Genomic DNA, 13,848 nt, shown 5'->3' with positions numbered 1-13,848 from the left:
TGTAGCTTCATGCTAGGGTGTGGGCCAGCAGCAAGTGGCTGTTTGACGGAGGAGAGGAAGGTGATGGCAGGCAGGCAGGCAGGACCGAGGAGAGAAATCAGATGCCGTTTGTCTATGCTCTCTTGTGCTGCCGGTGAGAGGGCACTTGGCACAGCTTTGCCGCAGTGAGACCGCGCTGCGCCTTGTTAGGTGGAGCCGTTCTAGCACCCATTCGAATTTCCCAACAGAAATGATAGGCATTTTTCCCTCTAATGAATAGAATTAGTGATTCAGTAAGATTTTATTAAACTTTTCCTCAAAGCCATGTGTTTATTGATAACAATTTTCATTTCTTAGAGGTAAATTTATCATTACAGTGATATAGCTCAATGTTTTGAATAAACAGATGGAAATTCTCTTGTGTTTCTGTTCACTTACGTGACAGAAGGCAGTTTTTGTCATTGAAAAATTATTAATGTGGGGGACTTACTGATGTTCTAGGTACCTATAACATTTTAGATCTGAAATTAGTATCAGTAATGAGATTATTGAAAGGATACCATTTAGGTCTAGACTAGGCATGTGTTTACAAAGTGAAGAGTTTTCTGTCATCGTGTCCCAGCGTTCACGCACTTGTTGCTGTGAACAGTATCCACAAATATGCAGACAAAACCAGTATATCTCAAAGGGTGAGCAGGTGTTTGGATTCAGTGATATTTAGGGGGAAAAAAACCTAGAGATTTGTCAAACTCATATGAAGAAAATGACAAAACTTTGCTGAGGGTCATACATAACTGAAGACTTGGCCAGAGGAAAGCATGTATTTCAGTGTAGAAATGATTAATGTTGTTAAAGGTCAGGCCTCCAAGATTCATTTGTAAATTTCACATGTGATTCAATAGAAGTTTCAGTGCCATTATTAAAATGCTTTTAAATGTCATTTGCAAGAATAAACTTTGAGAAATTAGCCCATTATCCAGAACTTTATATTTCACCACAAAAACAAACCAAAAATGTTTTTCAAATTTAAAAATAATTATGTTTTCATGAGCTCTTTCTATGAATATCTCATATATACCAATAATAGGACTGAAATTGTTCTAGAAGTTTTATGGGGGTGGAAAAAAAAGAGCTCTGTTCTCTGCATAGCCTGGAGCCCTGAGGGCCTGGGGCTGCGGCTCCTGTGAGCGCCTGTTCCCACCTGTCACCGTGTCTTCCTCAGGACGCAGGCAGCCAGCAGGTTGGCTTTCTCCTGGGCAGCTGCGGAGTCACCCTGGCCCTCACCACAGATGCTTGTCAGAAAGGCCTGCCCAAGGCACAGACAGGAGAGGTGGCAACTTTCAAAGGTGAGGCCTCCCAGGGAAAGGGCGCCATTGTTCTCCTACGGTCTTGGTTGGACCGTGCCCCCAGGGATGCTGTTCCAGAAAGTCAGTGATAGAGAGGCTGCAGGGTCTTCACCAAAAGTGATGCCTTGTTCAAGGCCTTCCTGAATCTTGATTCTCATCGGGTTGGGTGCCTCGACCTGTGCCATCTATTATGGTGGCCGCTGGCCAGATGTACCTTTTTACATTAAATAAAATGAAATGAGACTAAAATTTGAGCTCCTTAGACCTCAATAGCTAGTTGCGTGTTGGAGGCGCAGGCTGTGTGTGGGAGCTGAGACCCTCTGACACTGTAGTGCTGTCCTGTCTGTCTGGTCACAGGTTGGCCGCCCCTGTCCTGGCTGGTGATTGATGGGAAGCATCTGGCCAAGCCCCCCAAGGACTGGCACCCTCTGGCCCAAGATGCAGGGGCTGGAACCGCCTACATCGAGGTAATGACCACTCCTAACTCAGGGCACGAGAAAATACACCTCACCGGTTTAGGTCTTGTTTTTTGTGACCATATAAGCTGCTGTTGTCTTTTTTAAATTTCAGGCTGAGTTCTCATTGTTTCATCTCTGCCCCAGAAATATAAAGTATCATATAGAACCCTACTCAGATCCTTTCAGGATTCACTCTTACCTGATTCTCCCCTAACTGGCCCCGTCAGGTACAAACAATTGGGTGGAGCCGTGGTACACCGCTGTACCACTGTTGCCCTTGGGCCCCTGTTGGGGTGAACCACAGCTTCATCTTCATCTGAAGTGTCCTCTCACAGGCCGAGGCGTAGGGTTAGTGAAGGGGAGACACCAACCATTTCCTATTTTTTTATTAAAGATGGGGTCTTGCTATGTTGTCCAGGCTGGCCTCAAGCGATCCTCCTGCCTCATCCTCTTGAGTAGCTGGGACTACAGGTGTGCCCCACCACACCGGGCTGTACTGCTGCTTTTTAAGATTCCATCAGCCTCCATTCTATCTGCCATGGACTCTAGAAATAACCACAAGATGTTTTTTTCTTTGAAACCTTTCAGTATAAAACCAGCAAAGAAGGCAGCACGGTGGGAGTCACGGTGTCCCATGCATCCCTGCTGGCACAGTGCCGGGCTCTGACCCAGGCGTGTGGGTACTCGGAAGGTAAGGGCTCTCGGGGTGGGGGCAGTGGTCCTTCCAGCCTTGCACAGGTACCTGACGTACCTGATCGTGCAGCTGTCTCTACGCCTGTCAAAACCACCCCTGGGTAGTGCCTTTGCCCTCTACTCCAGGTCAGACCAGGTAAGGCCACGGGGCCGTCCTCAGCATGCTCCTGGGGTCTCTGGTTGTGCTGGACTCGTGGGCATGAGGTTTCTCTTGGCAGACCCTAGGCAGCCCACGTGGTCGTCTTCGGCAAACTCACGTGCGTGCAATTTTGTGGAGGAGGAAAGCAGCGTACCCCAGCTCACCCGTGCACAGGGCCAGGTCCACAGCTTGGCCCAGTGGGCTGGCTCGATCTGTGACGTGCTGAGGGGCAGGGCATTTTGTGTTTGAAAAAAGTAGAAAACACCCTTATTTTTCTGTTACTGTTTTCTATGACTAGTTTTGACTTAAGCTGTCATGCATGTAAATATATAAATGGAATCTTTATGGTCACAGATTATCTCTTGGTATAATAAATTACATGAAGCCCTGGTTTACTGTTAAATATCAGATATTTAAAAATATTTTTAAATTAAATTTAAAATATTTCAAATTGATAAATAATAATTATATATATTGTACCCAATTATTTTGTGAGAATGTGAGAAATATTTTTAAAACTATAAAAATGTACTTGTAGCTTTTTTACATTACAATACTAAATTGAGCAAAACTAGGAAGTGAAATTGGTGTGTTAGCGGTAGCTTGAGGGCACAGCTAGAGATTTTAGTGGAGATATGGAAAATGATTTTAGGTATTTTTAAGGGCTTTAATATTTTAAAAAGTTAGATCCATCAGATGAAGTCCCATGGTTTTCTTTTCCTTCAGTCCGGTGCTAACCTCACGTACATCCCCCGTGCACTGGGTTCTCACGCCAGCAGAGGAGTTAGCGTATCGTCGTTCATGGTGCAGCAGCAGTTCCTAGCACATCAGTCAGACCCTCCCGCTCACCCCGGGTCTCTGCCAGGGCTGCGGCTGGGGCCGCAGGGGCTGTCGGGGAGAGGCCGGTCTGCCCCCACCCCGGGCTCCGCCCTCGCTGCAAGCAAAGGGCTGTGATGGGAACGCTGGGGGCCCAGTCCACTCCAGCCCCCAGGACGTATCTACTGCACACCTCTCGATGAGAAAACGGGAGAAGAGGAGTGACTTTCTGAAGGGTGACACGAGCCTCCAGCCCTCCCAGAGGGAAGAGACCAGGTCCCGGCCCCTAGGAGTGAGGATTAGCGGGGCCTGGGTGTAAAGTTGAGAAGTAGGAATACCCATGGCAGTGTCTCACCCCCACCTCCTGGTGCTGAAGAGAACATCCACTGGGGGAACATCTGATGAAAATACGTGGTGACACCTTCACCGCTTTGTAAGCGTGTGGTGTTCCCCACACTTCAGATTAGCGATCAGCACGCTTCCCCATTTCAGTCCAGGATTGCGTGACCTTCTACTTTTATGTGTTCCCAGTCTCTGAATAACTGATGAGTAATGCTTGATTAATTGGTGCCTGGTGTTTGGAAATGCTTATCTGTTCCTTAAAACTATTATGTGTCAGGAGGCGGGCGGATGGTTTGAGCTCAGGAGTTCGAGACTAGCCTGAGCAAGAGCGAGACCCTGTCTCTACTAAAAATAGAAAGAAATTATATGGACAGCTAAAAATATATATAGAAAAAATGAGCTGGACATGGTGGCGCATGCCTGTAGTCCCAGCTACTCGGGAGGCTGAGGCAGGAGGATCGCTTGAGCCCAGGAGTTTGAGGTGGCTGTGAGCTAGGCTGACACCACGGCACTGTAGCCCGGGCAACAGAGTGAGACTCTGTCTCAAAAAAAAAAAAAAAAAAAAAAAACTATTATGTGTCCATGATGTACTCAGAATTTCTCTAGAACATGCACAGGGCTTTTGAGGAGGGCTGTTCAGCAATTTAACCTTCTTTGTCCACTTTCAGCTGAAACATTAACAAATGTGCTGGATTTCAAAAGAGATGCTGGTCTCTGGCATGGAGTGTTAACAGTGAGTGTTGTTTGCTAATGACTAATTGTTGGAACAAGGCATTGCTAATGTGTGATACCCAGAGTTGAGCCCAAGCCTGTGCCTGAGTATTGCTGTGAGAGGACACTGGGTTTTTTTGCTTTTTCTGGTGTGACTCAGTCCTGCTTGCCCCTGAGCGGGTCCGTTTCTCACGCAGAGTGTCCTGAACAGGATGCATGTGGTCAGCATCCCCTACGCACTGATGAAAGTCAACCCGCTCTCCTGGATTCAGAAAGTGTGTTCCTATAAAGGTAACAAGTGCCACCATCACTCCACTCACCCTTCTTTAGAGAACTCGCTTTGAAATGATCTGTGATGATTAAGAAAAAACAAAGCTGACATGTGGAACTGTGGATGTGGGCTGTGGAGCCCTGGGGCATCTACCTTCATCCTGCCTGGGGGTGGGGGTGTTCAGGTCCTGGCTCGGGTTGGGGGTGGGGGTGTTCAGGTCCTGGCTCGGGTTGGGGGTGGGGGTGTTGGAGGACCTGGCTGGGGTTAGGGGTGGGGGTGTTGGAGGGGTTGGGGGTGGGGGTGTTTGAGGTCCTGTCCAGAGTTGGGGTGGGGGTGTTGGAGGTCCTGGCCTGGGTTGGGGTGGGGGTGTTGGAGGACCTGGCCGGGGTTGGGGTGGGGGTGTTGGAGGTCCTGGCCGGGGTTGGGGGTGGGGGTGTTGGAGGACCTGGCCGGGGTTGGGGTGGGGGTGTTGGAGGTCCTGGCCGGGGTTGGGGGTGGGGGTGTTGGAGGTCCTGGCCTGGGTTGGGGTGGGGGTGTTGGAGGTCCTGGCCGGGGTTGGGGGTGGGAGTGTTGAAGGTCCTGGCCGGGGTTGGGGTGGGGGTGTTGGAGGTCCTGGCCGGGGTTGGGGTGGGAGTGTTGGAGGTCCTGGCCGGGGTTGGGGTGGGAGTGTTGGAGGTCCTGGCCGGGGTTGGGGTGGGAGTGTTGGAGGTCCTGGCCGGGGTTGGGGTGGGGGTGTTGGAGGTCCTGGCCGGGGTTGGGGTGGGGGTGTTGGAGGTCCTGGCCGGGGTTGGGGTGGGGGTGTTGGAGGTCCTGGCTGGGGTTGGGGTAGGGGTGTTGGAGGACCTGGCCGAGGGCTGGGGTGGGGGTGAGGGTGTTCAACATCCTGCCAGCTGTCAGGGGCCTGATGCAGTCTAGGACAGATGAGGAAAGATGTGACCTCCTGGTGGATTCTAGGCCCTGCTCCCCTCACCCTGGGAGGGAGCCCCCCAGCTATACCGTGTGGAGCTCAGCAGCCCCTTCCTCAGCCCCTGAGGGACTGCCTTGCCCTGGCTGCCCTGCGACTTGATCTGCCTGCTGGGCAGTGTGTTCTCTGGGCGTGTCTTCAGAGCTACCTGGAGGTGGCAGCTATCTCCGTTTATCCTGTTTTATGGAGGAAACTGAAGCCGGGTGTGGGGGATTTACCTGGCACCACCGCTAGTCAGCGCACAGCTGGGATTGAGGGCCAAGTCTGTCTAATCAAGTCCTGGAGTCTTCCCACCACACAGCGCCGCGGCTTCCGGCACACGGCAGGCCAGGACGTGGCTGCCTCTTTACACCAGTGCCAGCAGCTCAGGGAGGGACAACATGAGACAAAACTGGCAGATATGAAAAGAGCAGTACAGAACTTCTGGGGGGAAAGTTAATGTTGAAATGGATCTGAGGTTCACGCCTGTGATCCTAGCACTCTGGGAGGCTGAGGCAGGAGGACTGCCTGAGATCAGGAGTTTGAGACCAGCCTGAGCAAGAGTGAGATCTTGTCTCTACTAAAAATAGAAAGAAAAAAAAAAAAAATTAGCTGGGCATCGTGGCGTGGGCCTGTCCTCTCAGCTACTAAGGAGACTGAGGCAGGAGGATCCCTTGAGGCCAGGAGTTTGAGGTTGCTGTGAGCTGCAATGACGCCACAGCACTCTAGCCAGGGCAACAGAGCGAGACTTTGTCTCCAAAAAAAAAGAAAAGAAAAGAAATGGTTCTCCGTTTATTGTCTAAATTATACCTCAAAGTTGACTTTTAAGGCTTGGGGGAGGGCTAGACTGCGTGGGAGAGAGAGCCTGTGGCCTGGAAGGTGAGTCTCGTGTCTCCCTCGTGCGTGTGCACCCCGTGTGGAATGAGGGAAGCACGTGTCTGGAAGAGCGTGAGGGTGCCGGCCCTCGTTCTGAAGCTGGGGCGTCTGTGCCACCCTCTCTCCGCAGCCCGGGCTGCACTGGTGAAGTCCCGAGACATGCATTGGTCTCTCCTAGCTCAGAGAGGTCAGAGGGACGTCAGCCTCAGCTCGCTGCGCATGCTGATTGTGGCCGATGGCGCTAACCCATGTGAGTACGCCCACGGGGCTGAGGGCGCGGCCTGCATGGTGTCGCCTCCTGCAAACCTGGGCTCACCAGCTGGGCCAGGCAACCTGTTGGAATAGAACATGTTGAGGAGCAAAATGGAGGCGTTTCCACTGCCGGTGTTATGTGGGATGCAGATGTCCTGTAACGTTCTGTTACATAGAACCTGTTGTGGGCGACTCTCTGGCATATCTTGTGAGCGTTTAGTCAGGCGCTACATTTAAAAGCAGTTTTATCATAGTTGATGAAAGGTCCACAGCTTAGTGAGTCACCTTTCCTGAGAACTCAGGGTCCCTGCTTCTCTCTGGGCTCCGTCCCAAGCTTCCTGCCTCTGTCCTCTGTGCCTCCACCTCTCTGGCTTCTGGCCACGGCCATTCCTCCTACGTGTGCCTGGACGGCCCCCACGTCCTCCCACAGGGAGCTCCCCAGGGCTGCGGCCTGAGCACCAGCCCCCCCTGCGCGCAGCGGTCTGGGTGTAGCTGCCGGTGTGGAGGCTGCAAGTGTGAGGTCTTGGGGCCGGGACTGCCCAGGGCCGGCTCCATATCCTGCGGGCCTCGGTGACGGCTGAGCAGGGGCTTCTTTGCACCTGACCAGGTAGCAGGAGTTTTCTTGTTGAGCCCATGTTGCAGTTTGTGCCTTGGAAACCGCCCTGGACCAGAAGCTGGCCTTTCATCTCACCTCCTCCCCAGCGTGGCCAGCCCATGCGTCTCTGTGTGCCCCACCTCTCATGAGGGCGCCCCACCTTCCAGCACCTCCAGAGGTTCCCATTGCCTTTGTCAACCTGCGCACGCAGGGCCTGCCTCTGAGCCCTGTGGCGCTGTTCGCGCCTCTGCAGCCCCAGCCTTGCCCCAGCCACTGTCACTCCGCCTAGTTTCTCAGCGGCCCTGGCCGTCTGCTTGCCCACTTGTCTGTGGCCCCTGCAGTGGGATCAGAGCATGCAGCCCCTCTTGGCTTTCTCCTCCCAACAGCTCTCCCTTGTGGCTGCCCCCCACGGAGATCCTGGCCTTGCGGTCCACAAGGCTTCCCCACCCCTGGCTGCTGTGTAGCACCGGTGCATCCCTCATAGCACTGAACAGTCTGTGGCTGTCTTGGTTCCGTAAAAGACACCCTCTCGCCTGAAAAGCACAAAGTCTGAGGGCCCCCTTCTTTTGGGGGGAATGGGAGGTTGATGGAGAAGCCCGGGTCCCCGCGGGCGCAGGGCTGTGCTGAGTCCCAAGCGTGCAGAGCCTCCTTGGAGCTGAGGCCTGCCACCCCTGGCTATGACAGGTGCCTCCTCAGGGGAGGGGACGTCGGGAGAAGTGGGGCAGCTGGGGCCGGAACACAGAGGCGGCAGCCAGTGGTGCAGACGGTGCAGCTCTGAGGCCACTTCCAGGAGCTGGCGCTCACTGTGCCGTGGGGCATGCCCTGACCTGGCCTTGGTGGGACGTGGAAGCTTCGGTTCCTTGCACGTTCCTGGGTCCCTTAGCAGACTCTGCGGCCTCCAGGCCGTGAAGCACAGGAGGCTGTTCCCACTGGCCCAGTCCAGGAGGAGGCAGGGGAGGGTAGGGCCGGTGATGAATTGAACCTCAGTAACAAACACAGGACTAAATTTCCAACCTCTGATTTGTGGGTGATTTCAAAATATGTCACGTGTGTTTCGTGGAAACAGCCTCAGCCTCCCCATGTTGTAGCAGAAATCTTCCATTAGGATGGGGGTGGGTCCGCGTGTGCAGCCCCCAGGCCCGTGGCCTGTGCTTTTGGGTGCCAGCGACTGACCTCCCCAGCCCCACCACCCCTATGCCTGACGGGCGCCCCAGTTGCCCCTGGCACTCCACTCTTGTTGCCCCAAGCAGGGTCGATATCCTCCTGCGATGCCTTCCTCAACGTCTTCCAGTCCCGAGGTCTGAGGCCGGAGGTCATCTGTCCCTGTGCCAGCTCTCCCGAGGCGCTGACGGTTGCCATCCGCAGGTAACCTCATTCCTGTCGTCCTGCGAGTGTGTGATTTAGTCGCCCGCTTACAGCTGAGTCGCCTGTGGCGCCGACCTTGGCTAGTCTGTTTCTGCCCAGCAGGAAGCCTGAAGCACCTGCGCCATGCCAGGACCCCTCGTGGTCGTGCAGCGCCCCCCCCGCCCCCCCGCCCCAGGCTGCTCGCCAGCCTGCGTTTCTGCTGGGAGTTGGGTGGTGGCTCCCTGGGCCATACTCTGGATTCTTGCAGTTGTGTCGACATGTTGTTTTCCTAAGTGCTGCTTCCCAAATTACGGAGGCCTGGTCGTCTCATCTCTAGCTGTCGTAAACCTTGTAACCCATTGTACCTAGTCCTCATCCCAAGGCAGGTGCCCATGGGCCATGGAGTCTGTCCACGGGGAGCTGCGACCTGCCTGAAGCAGTGCAAGCCTGGCGCTCAGCGCCCAGCACCCCTCCCTGAGAAGGCCTCCCTGATGTTGAGGCTGTGTTTTCCCTGTGTCACCCCGTCCACCCTGCAGGGTGGTGTTGAGCGGCCTGGAGACTGCCCTGAGCTGTCCTCGTATGTGGGCACTGGGCTCGGGGTCTTTCCTGTGTGCTTTCTGCCGCCATGTTGCACCTCCGGCCATGGCCGGGGCCCCTTGGTTCACTCTGCCTCTCCTGCTCTCCTCTGCCTCCCTCCCCCGCCTTCAGCACCATCGTGGTGCAGGTCAGTGTACTTACAGTCGGGGCACCTTCTATGCCAAGTTCCTGCCCTCAACTCAGTCAATACAATCTCCACGATCTCCGTCGTAGTCTTGTATGATATTCATCTATATCCATTGGCTCATAAATAGCGTCTGTTTACATATATGCAGGTATTAAGTACCCTAAATTTTTTATGACTTAACATTAAAAATAATGCCTCTGTCCCTCAGAAACTATAAATTATTCTTCATTCCCTTGTTCTATGGTAATTTGTTTTGATTGACAGTGTAATTTTTTCTGTTGTCCAGGCTGGTCTTGAACTCCTGGCCTCAAGTGATCCTCCTGCCTTGGCCTCCCAAAGTGCTGGGATTACAGGCGTGAGCCACTGCGCCCAGCCTTCAACAATATGATTTTTTCTTGCTGGAGAAAATACTGACCTTTGTTGCTCGGTGTTCTGGTTACTATTGCTGCATAACAAATCGCTCCCAAATTCAGTGGCTTAAAACAGCAACAGTCATTTCGTTATCTCTCACGTGCTGTCGGCCAGGAGTTTGGGAGGGGCTCTGCCAGCTCTGGTGTGCAGTGAGGTGGTGTCTGAGTGGGAGCCGTGGGGGCTGAGGCCGCTCCAGCTCGGAATGTGCGCAGTCCAGGCTGCCCCTGGCCTCTCCGAGTGGGGCGCAGGGGCTGGTCTGGGCTTCCGTGCAGCATGGTGGCCCCAACACAGTCACTCTACTTACCTGGCTGCCCAGGGCTGCAGGTGGGTGTCCCAAGACAACCAGGTGGAAGCTGAGTCACCTTTCATGACCTGCCTTGGAATTCACATAGTGTCACTGACTCCGTAGTCACAGGCCACCCCCAGATGAGAGGAGTGTTGGGGTCACATTGCAGAGGGGCCCGTGGTTTGGACACATTGTCTCAGCGTCTTCAGAACGTGCAGTGCCCACAGGCTGTCACACGGAGCAGTGGCATAGAGGCCATTGGTCCCCTCTCCCCTGCAATCGTGTCCCCTCCCCTGTTAACTGGATGGTGGTTTTGTTTTCCAGGCCACCTGATCTGGGAGGGCCTCCTCCGAGAAAAGCCATCCTGTCCATGAACGGTCTGAGTTACGGCGTGATCAGAGTCGATACCGAGGAAAAGTTGTCAGTCCTTACTGTTCAGGACGTTGGTCAAGTGATGCCTGGAGGTAGGGGACAGAGTGTGTTTGTCCGGTGACCCACAGCATAGCAAAGAGGGTCAGAGACGCTCCGGGCTTTGTGCTGGTGCTCTAGAAGCAAACAAATAAGTAAACAAGCTTTCTCAAAAACGGTTTTCAATGTATATTGGGGTTTTAATTTGTAAAATGTTTTTTCAATGTTTTCCTCCCTTTTTATTAAGTTTAAGGACGGACTAAAACATAAGGATGTGTGTGTGGCCTGCGAAGCCGACTCTCGGTTCTCTGGCGCTGGGAGATGTGACAGTAGCTCACGGCGCTGCGGGCGCAGCCTTCGTGCTTCCACAGGCGTGACCCACGGCAACCCCGTGAAGCGGGCATCCGTGAGGGACGTGATGAATAGCTGGACAGTGAGGTCGTCTCAGTAGCTGTAGGAAGTACATGCTGTGGTAGGAGTCCAGCCTGGAAGCCTCCCTTCCATTTCTGTGGGTTTTAGGCCCCGGGGGACCCTCCGCAGAAGCCGGCCCTGTGGGCCTGAGCGTCACACTAGGTGCCGGGCGTTTTCCTCGCCAGCCCCGTGGCACTGCGGTGAGGAGAGGGTGACGGGGCAGTCTCCATGTAGGTGCGAGCCCTGAGGACGGGAGGCCTTGGTGACAGCGTGGTAGGCTGCTCTTGCGTGGCTGCTCCAGCTTTCCTTCCTTCCCATGGCAGCCTTTCTGGGCAGCTGTCGTGTTCCTTCCTGGTGACTTGAGGCAGGCCCCATCTCAGCGCAGTCACCCCGTTCCCGGTGCCGGCCCGGCCATGCCGGAGGTTGCCTGCACAGCGTGGCCCTCCTGTCTGCAGCTCTGCCTCCCACAGGTGGCCGTGGGCAACTTGGGGGCCGTGCCGGGGGCTCCAGGGCGGCATCCCGGACAGCCCCTGACCTCGAGATGGGCCAGGTGGTGCCTGGTCCTTGTGTGCACAGAAGTTGGGCCTTGAACAAGACTGGAGGCTTTTCTTCATTGCGTGTGGCTAAGAGTTGATGAAAAAAATAAAATAAAGACTGGAGGTTTTAAACTTTTATTTCTAGATCCACTTTTTATTAATATGAATTATATCATTTCCTCCTATACTTCTACCCAGAGATGAAATCATCAGTCTTGGAGAATGCTTGAACCTGTGGGTTAAACATTTTTACAAACAGTGATGAATGGGGTCTTACTTATTTTTACTATGGGGAAAGTACAGGTAACGCTAATGAAATTAGTGAAAAATTGTAAGAGTGTTTGTAGTTGTGCCATTTTCTTTTATTGGTAAAACGAGGATTAGAACAGGACAGGACATGCATTGGTTGCTCCCCCAGGCGTGTGCACACGTGGCGCTCCCGTGGGCGGGCCTCTGTTGTCCGTGACCCTCCGCAGCCCCGGCTGTGCTCCCAGCTGGCGGAGTGACCGGCACAGTGGATCCTGATGGCATCTTGTCTTCAGCAGTGGCACCACCTTCCTCTGCACTGGCCACATGCTGTGTGTGTTTGCCACAGCATCAAGTGGATTTTTGGTGAACTGTGCCTTTTTGTGATCTTGAATCCGTCCCTGTGCTCGCCTGTGAGCGTCTGTGAGGCGCCGAAGGCTGCCTGGACGTGAGGCGCAGATACGCAGCGCCCTCCACACAGCCAGCACCTCAGCGTTCCTTCTGCAGCATCCTTTATCTGATTTGTGCAAATGGAAACAAATGCCGATTGTTCTCCATGTCCTTCTGGCTCACTGTCTTTGGAGATGAGCATGTATTAGGAAAAACCCAGGAGGCATAGCAGGACAGTTCCCAGCTGACACGTGGGTTAATTGGTCCCTGAGTACCCAAGTTACATTGAGTGAGCACTGCACATTGAAGTGTGTGTCTCGTGCTTTTGTGTGAGGCTGTTTCCGGAAGCCTCTCTGCTGGGGCCAGGGCTGGGAACGGAACAGGTGGTGATCCCAGGTGCCAGGCCGGACCGCACCCACACCCACGTGGACTTGAAGGTGATGCCACACATTGCATATCTGAGAGGGAAGGTTTTGTCAGCCTGGTTATTACGTGAAGGATACATTGTATTTTTAATCACTTCACACTGGTTATAAAAGTATTATATATAGGCCGGGCGCGGTGGCTCACGCCTGTAATCCTAGCACTCTGGGAGGCCAAGGCAGGTGGATCGCTTCAAGGTCAGGAGTTCGAGACCAGCCTGAGCAAGAGCGAGACCCTGTCTCTACTAAAAATAGAAAGAAATTATATGAACAACTAAAAATATATATAGAAAAATTAGCCGGGCATAGTGGCGCATGCCTGTAATCCCAGCTACTCGGGAGGCTGAGGCAGGAGGATCGCTTGAGCCCAGGAGTTTGAGGTTGCTGTGAGCTAGGCTGACGCCACGGCACTTACTCCAGCCTGGACAACAAAGTGAGACTCTGTCTCAAAAAAAAAAAAAAAAAAAAAGTATTATATATAAAATATAAAGGCTTTTGACTAGGTAGCGTGTGCAGTATCCATGTCATAACACTACTTATGAGAACATACTGCTTGTATGATGTCCTGTTTCCGTAACAGCAAATACAGCAGCAAGTAGATCTTTGTGAATGGGCCACTTAAGTGTACCCTTTGTTTATGATTCTGAGGATTTTTTCCCCTTTTCAGCCAGCGTATGTGTTGTGAAGGTGGACGGTGCCCCTTATCTTTGTAAAACGGATGAGATTGGAGAAATATGTGTCAGTTCCAGCGCAACCGGAACAGCCTACTACGGCTTGCTTGGAATCACTAAGAACGTGTTTGAGGTTTGTACTTTTTCTGACTCTCACATTGAAATGAAGCCCCCTGAGCACTGATGGGGCCCGAGGTGTGCAGGGTGCTGTGCGGGGAGCAGGGTCTGCCGTGCAGGCCTCCAGAAGCTGTGGCCACGCAGCCGTGCGCCTCCGCACCCGTGCACCTGCGCGCCCGGAGCAGGGCGGGCCTGTGCTGCCAGCCAGCGTGCGCCCGGCAGTCCTGCATGGGAGAAGGGCGTGTGGGTGTCACCTGGCGACTTGGCCCACGGGAAGGCACTCAAGGCAGCCCCGGGGAAGAGCCCTGTGCTGTGTTTGCGTTGCGGTGGTGCTAGCAAGGCCAGGCACTGGGAATGCAGAGGTGAAGGATGCGGTGTCCTGCCTCGCTCGGGAGCTGACAGAACAGCCGTCAAAGGCAGCAGCCTGGGGAAGGCCAGGCTGGGCGTGTGAGCCCAGAGCC

General features: G+C 53.7%; 1 protein-coding gene across 6 annotated transcripts in view; it reads left to right on the top strand.

Moving 5' to 3' along the window:
* The window catches only part of DIP2A (disco interacting protein 2 homolog A), a 108,960-nt gene that overhangs the window by 68,028 nt on the left and 27,084 nt on the right, over positions 1 to 13,848 (top strand). For all 6 annotated transcript variants that reach the window (XM_069474872.1, XM_069474870.1, XM_069474871.1 and 3 more), the window contains 9 exons: positions 1,202 to 1,325; positions 1,683 to 1,792; positions 2,372 to 2,474; positions 4,442 to 4,506; positions 4,682 to 4,775; positions 6,705 to 6,824; positions 8,672 to 8,786; positions 10,511 to 10,650; positions 13,267 to 13,403. In XM_069474872.1, coding sequence (XP_069330973.1) covers positions 1,202 to 1,325; positions 1,683 to 1,792; positions 2,372 to 2,474; positions 4,442 to 4,506; positions 4,682 to 4,775; positions 6,705 to 6,824; positions 8,672 to 8,786; positions 10,511 to 10,650; positions 13,267 to 13,403 — 1,008 coding nt within the window. The remainder of the gene's footprint in view (positions 1 to 1,201; positions 1,326 to 1,682; positions 1,793 to 2,371; positions 2,475 to 4,441; positions 4,507 to 4,681; positions 4,776 to 6,704; positions 6,825 to 8,671; positions 8,787 to 10,510; positions 10,651 to 13,266; positions 13,404 to 13,848) is intronic.

The sequence above is a fragment of the Eulemur rufifrons genome, chromosome 7 (genome assembly GCF_041146395.1).
Source record: "Eulemur rufifrons isolate Redbay chromosome 7, OSU_ERuf_1, whole genome shotgun sequence".
Taxonomy (NCBI): Eukaryota; Metazoa; Chordata; class Mammalia; order Primates; family Lemuridae; genus Eulemur; species Eulemur rufifrons.
Note: the sequence above shows the minus strand (reverse complement) of the source record. Positions and strands in the feature narration are given on the sequence as shown.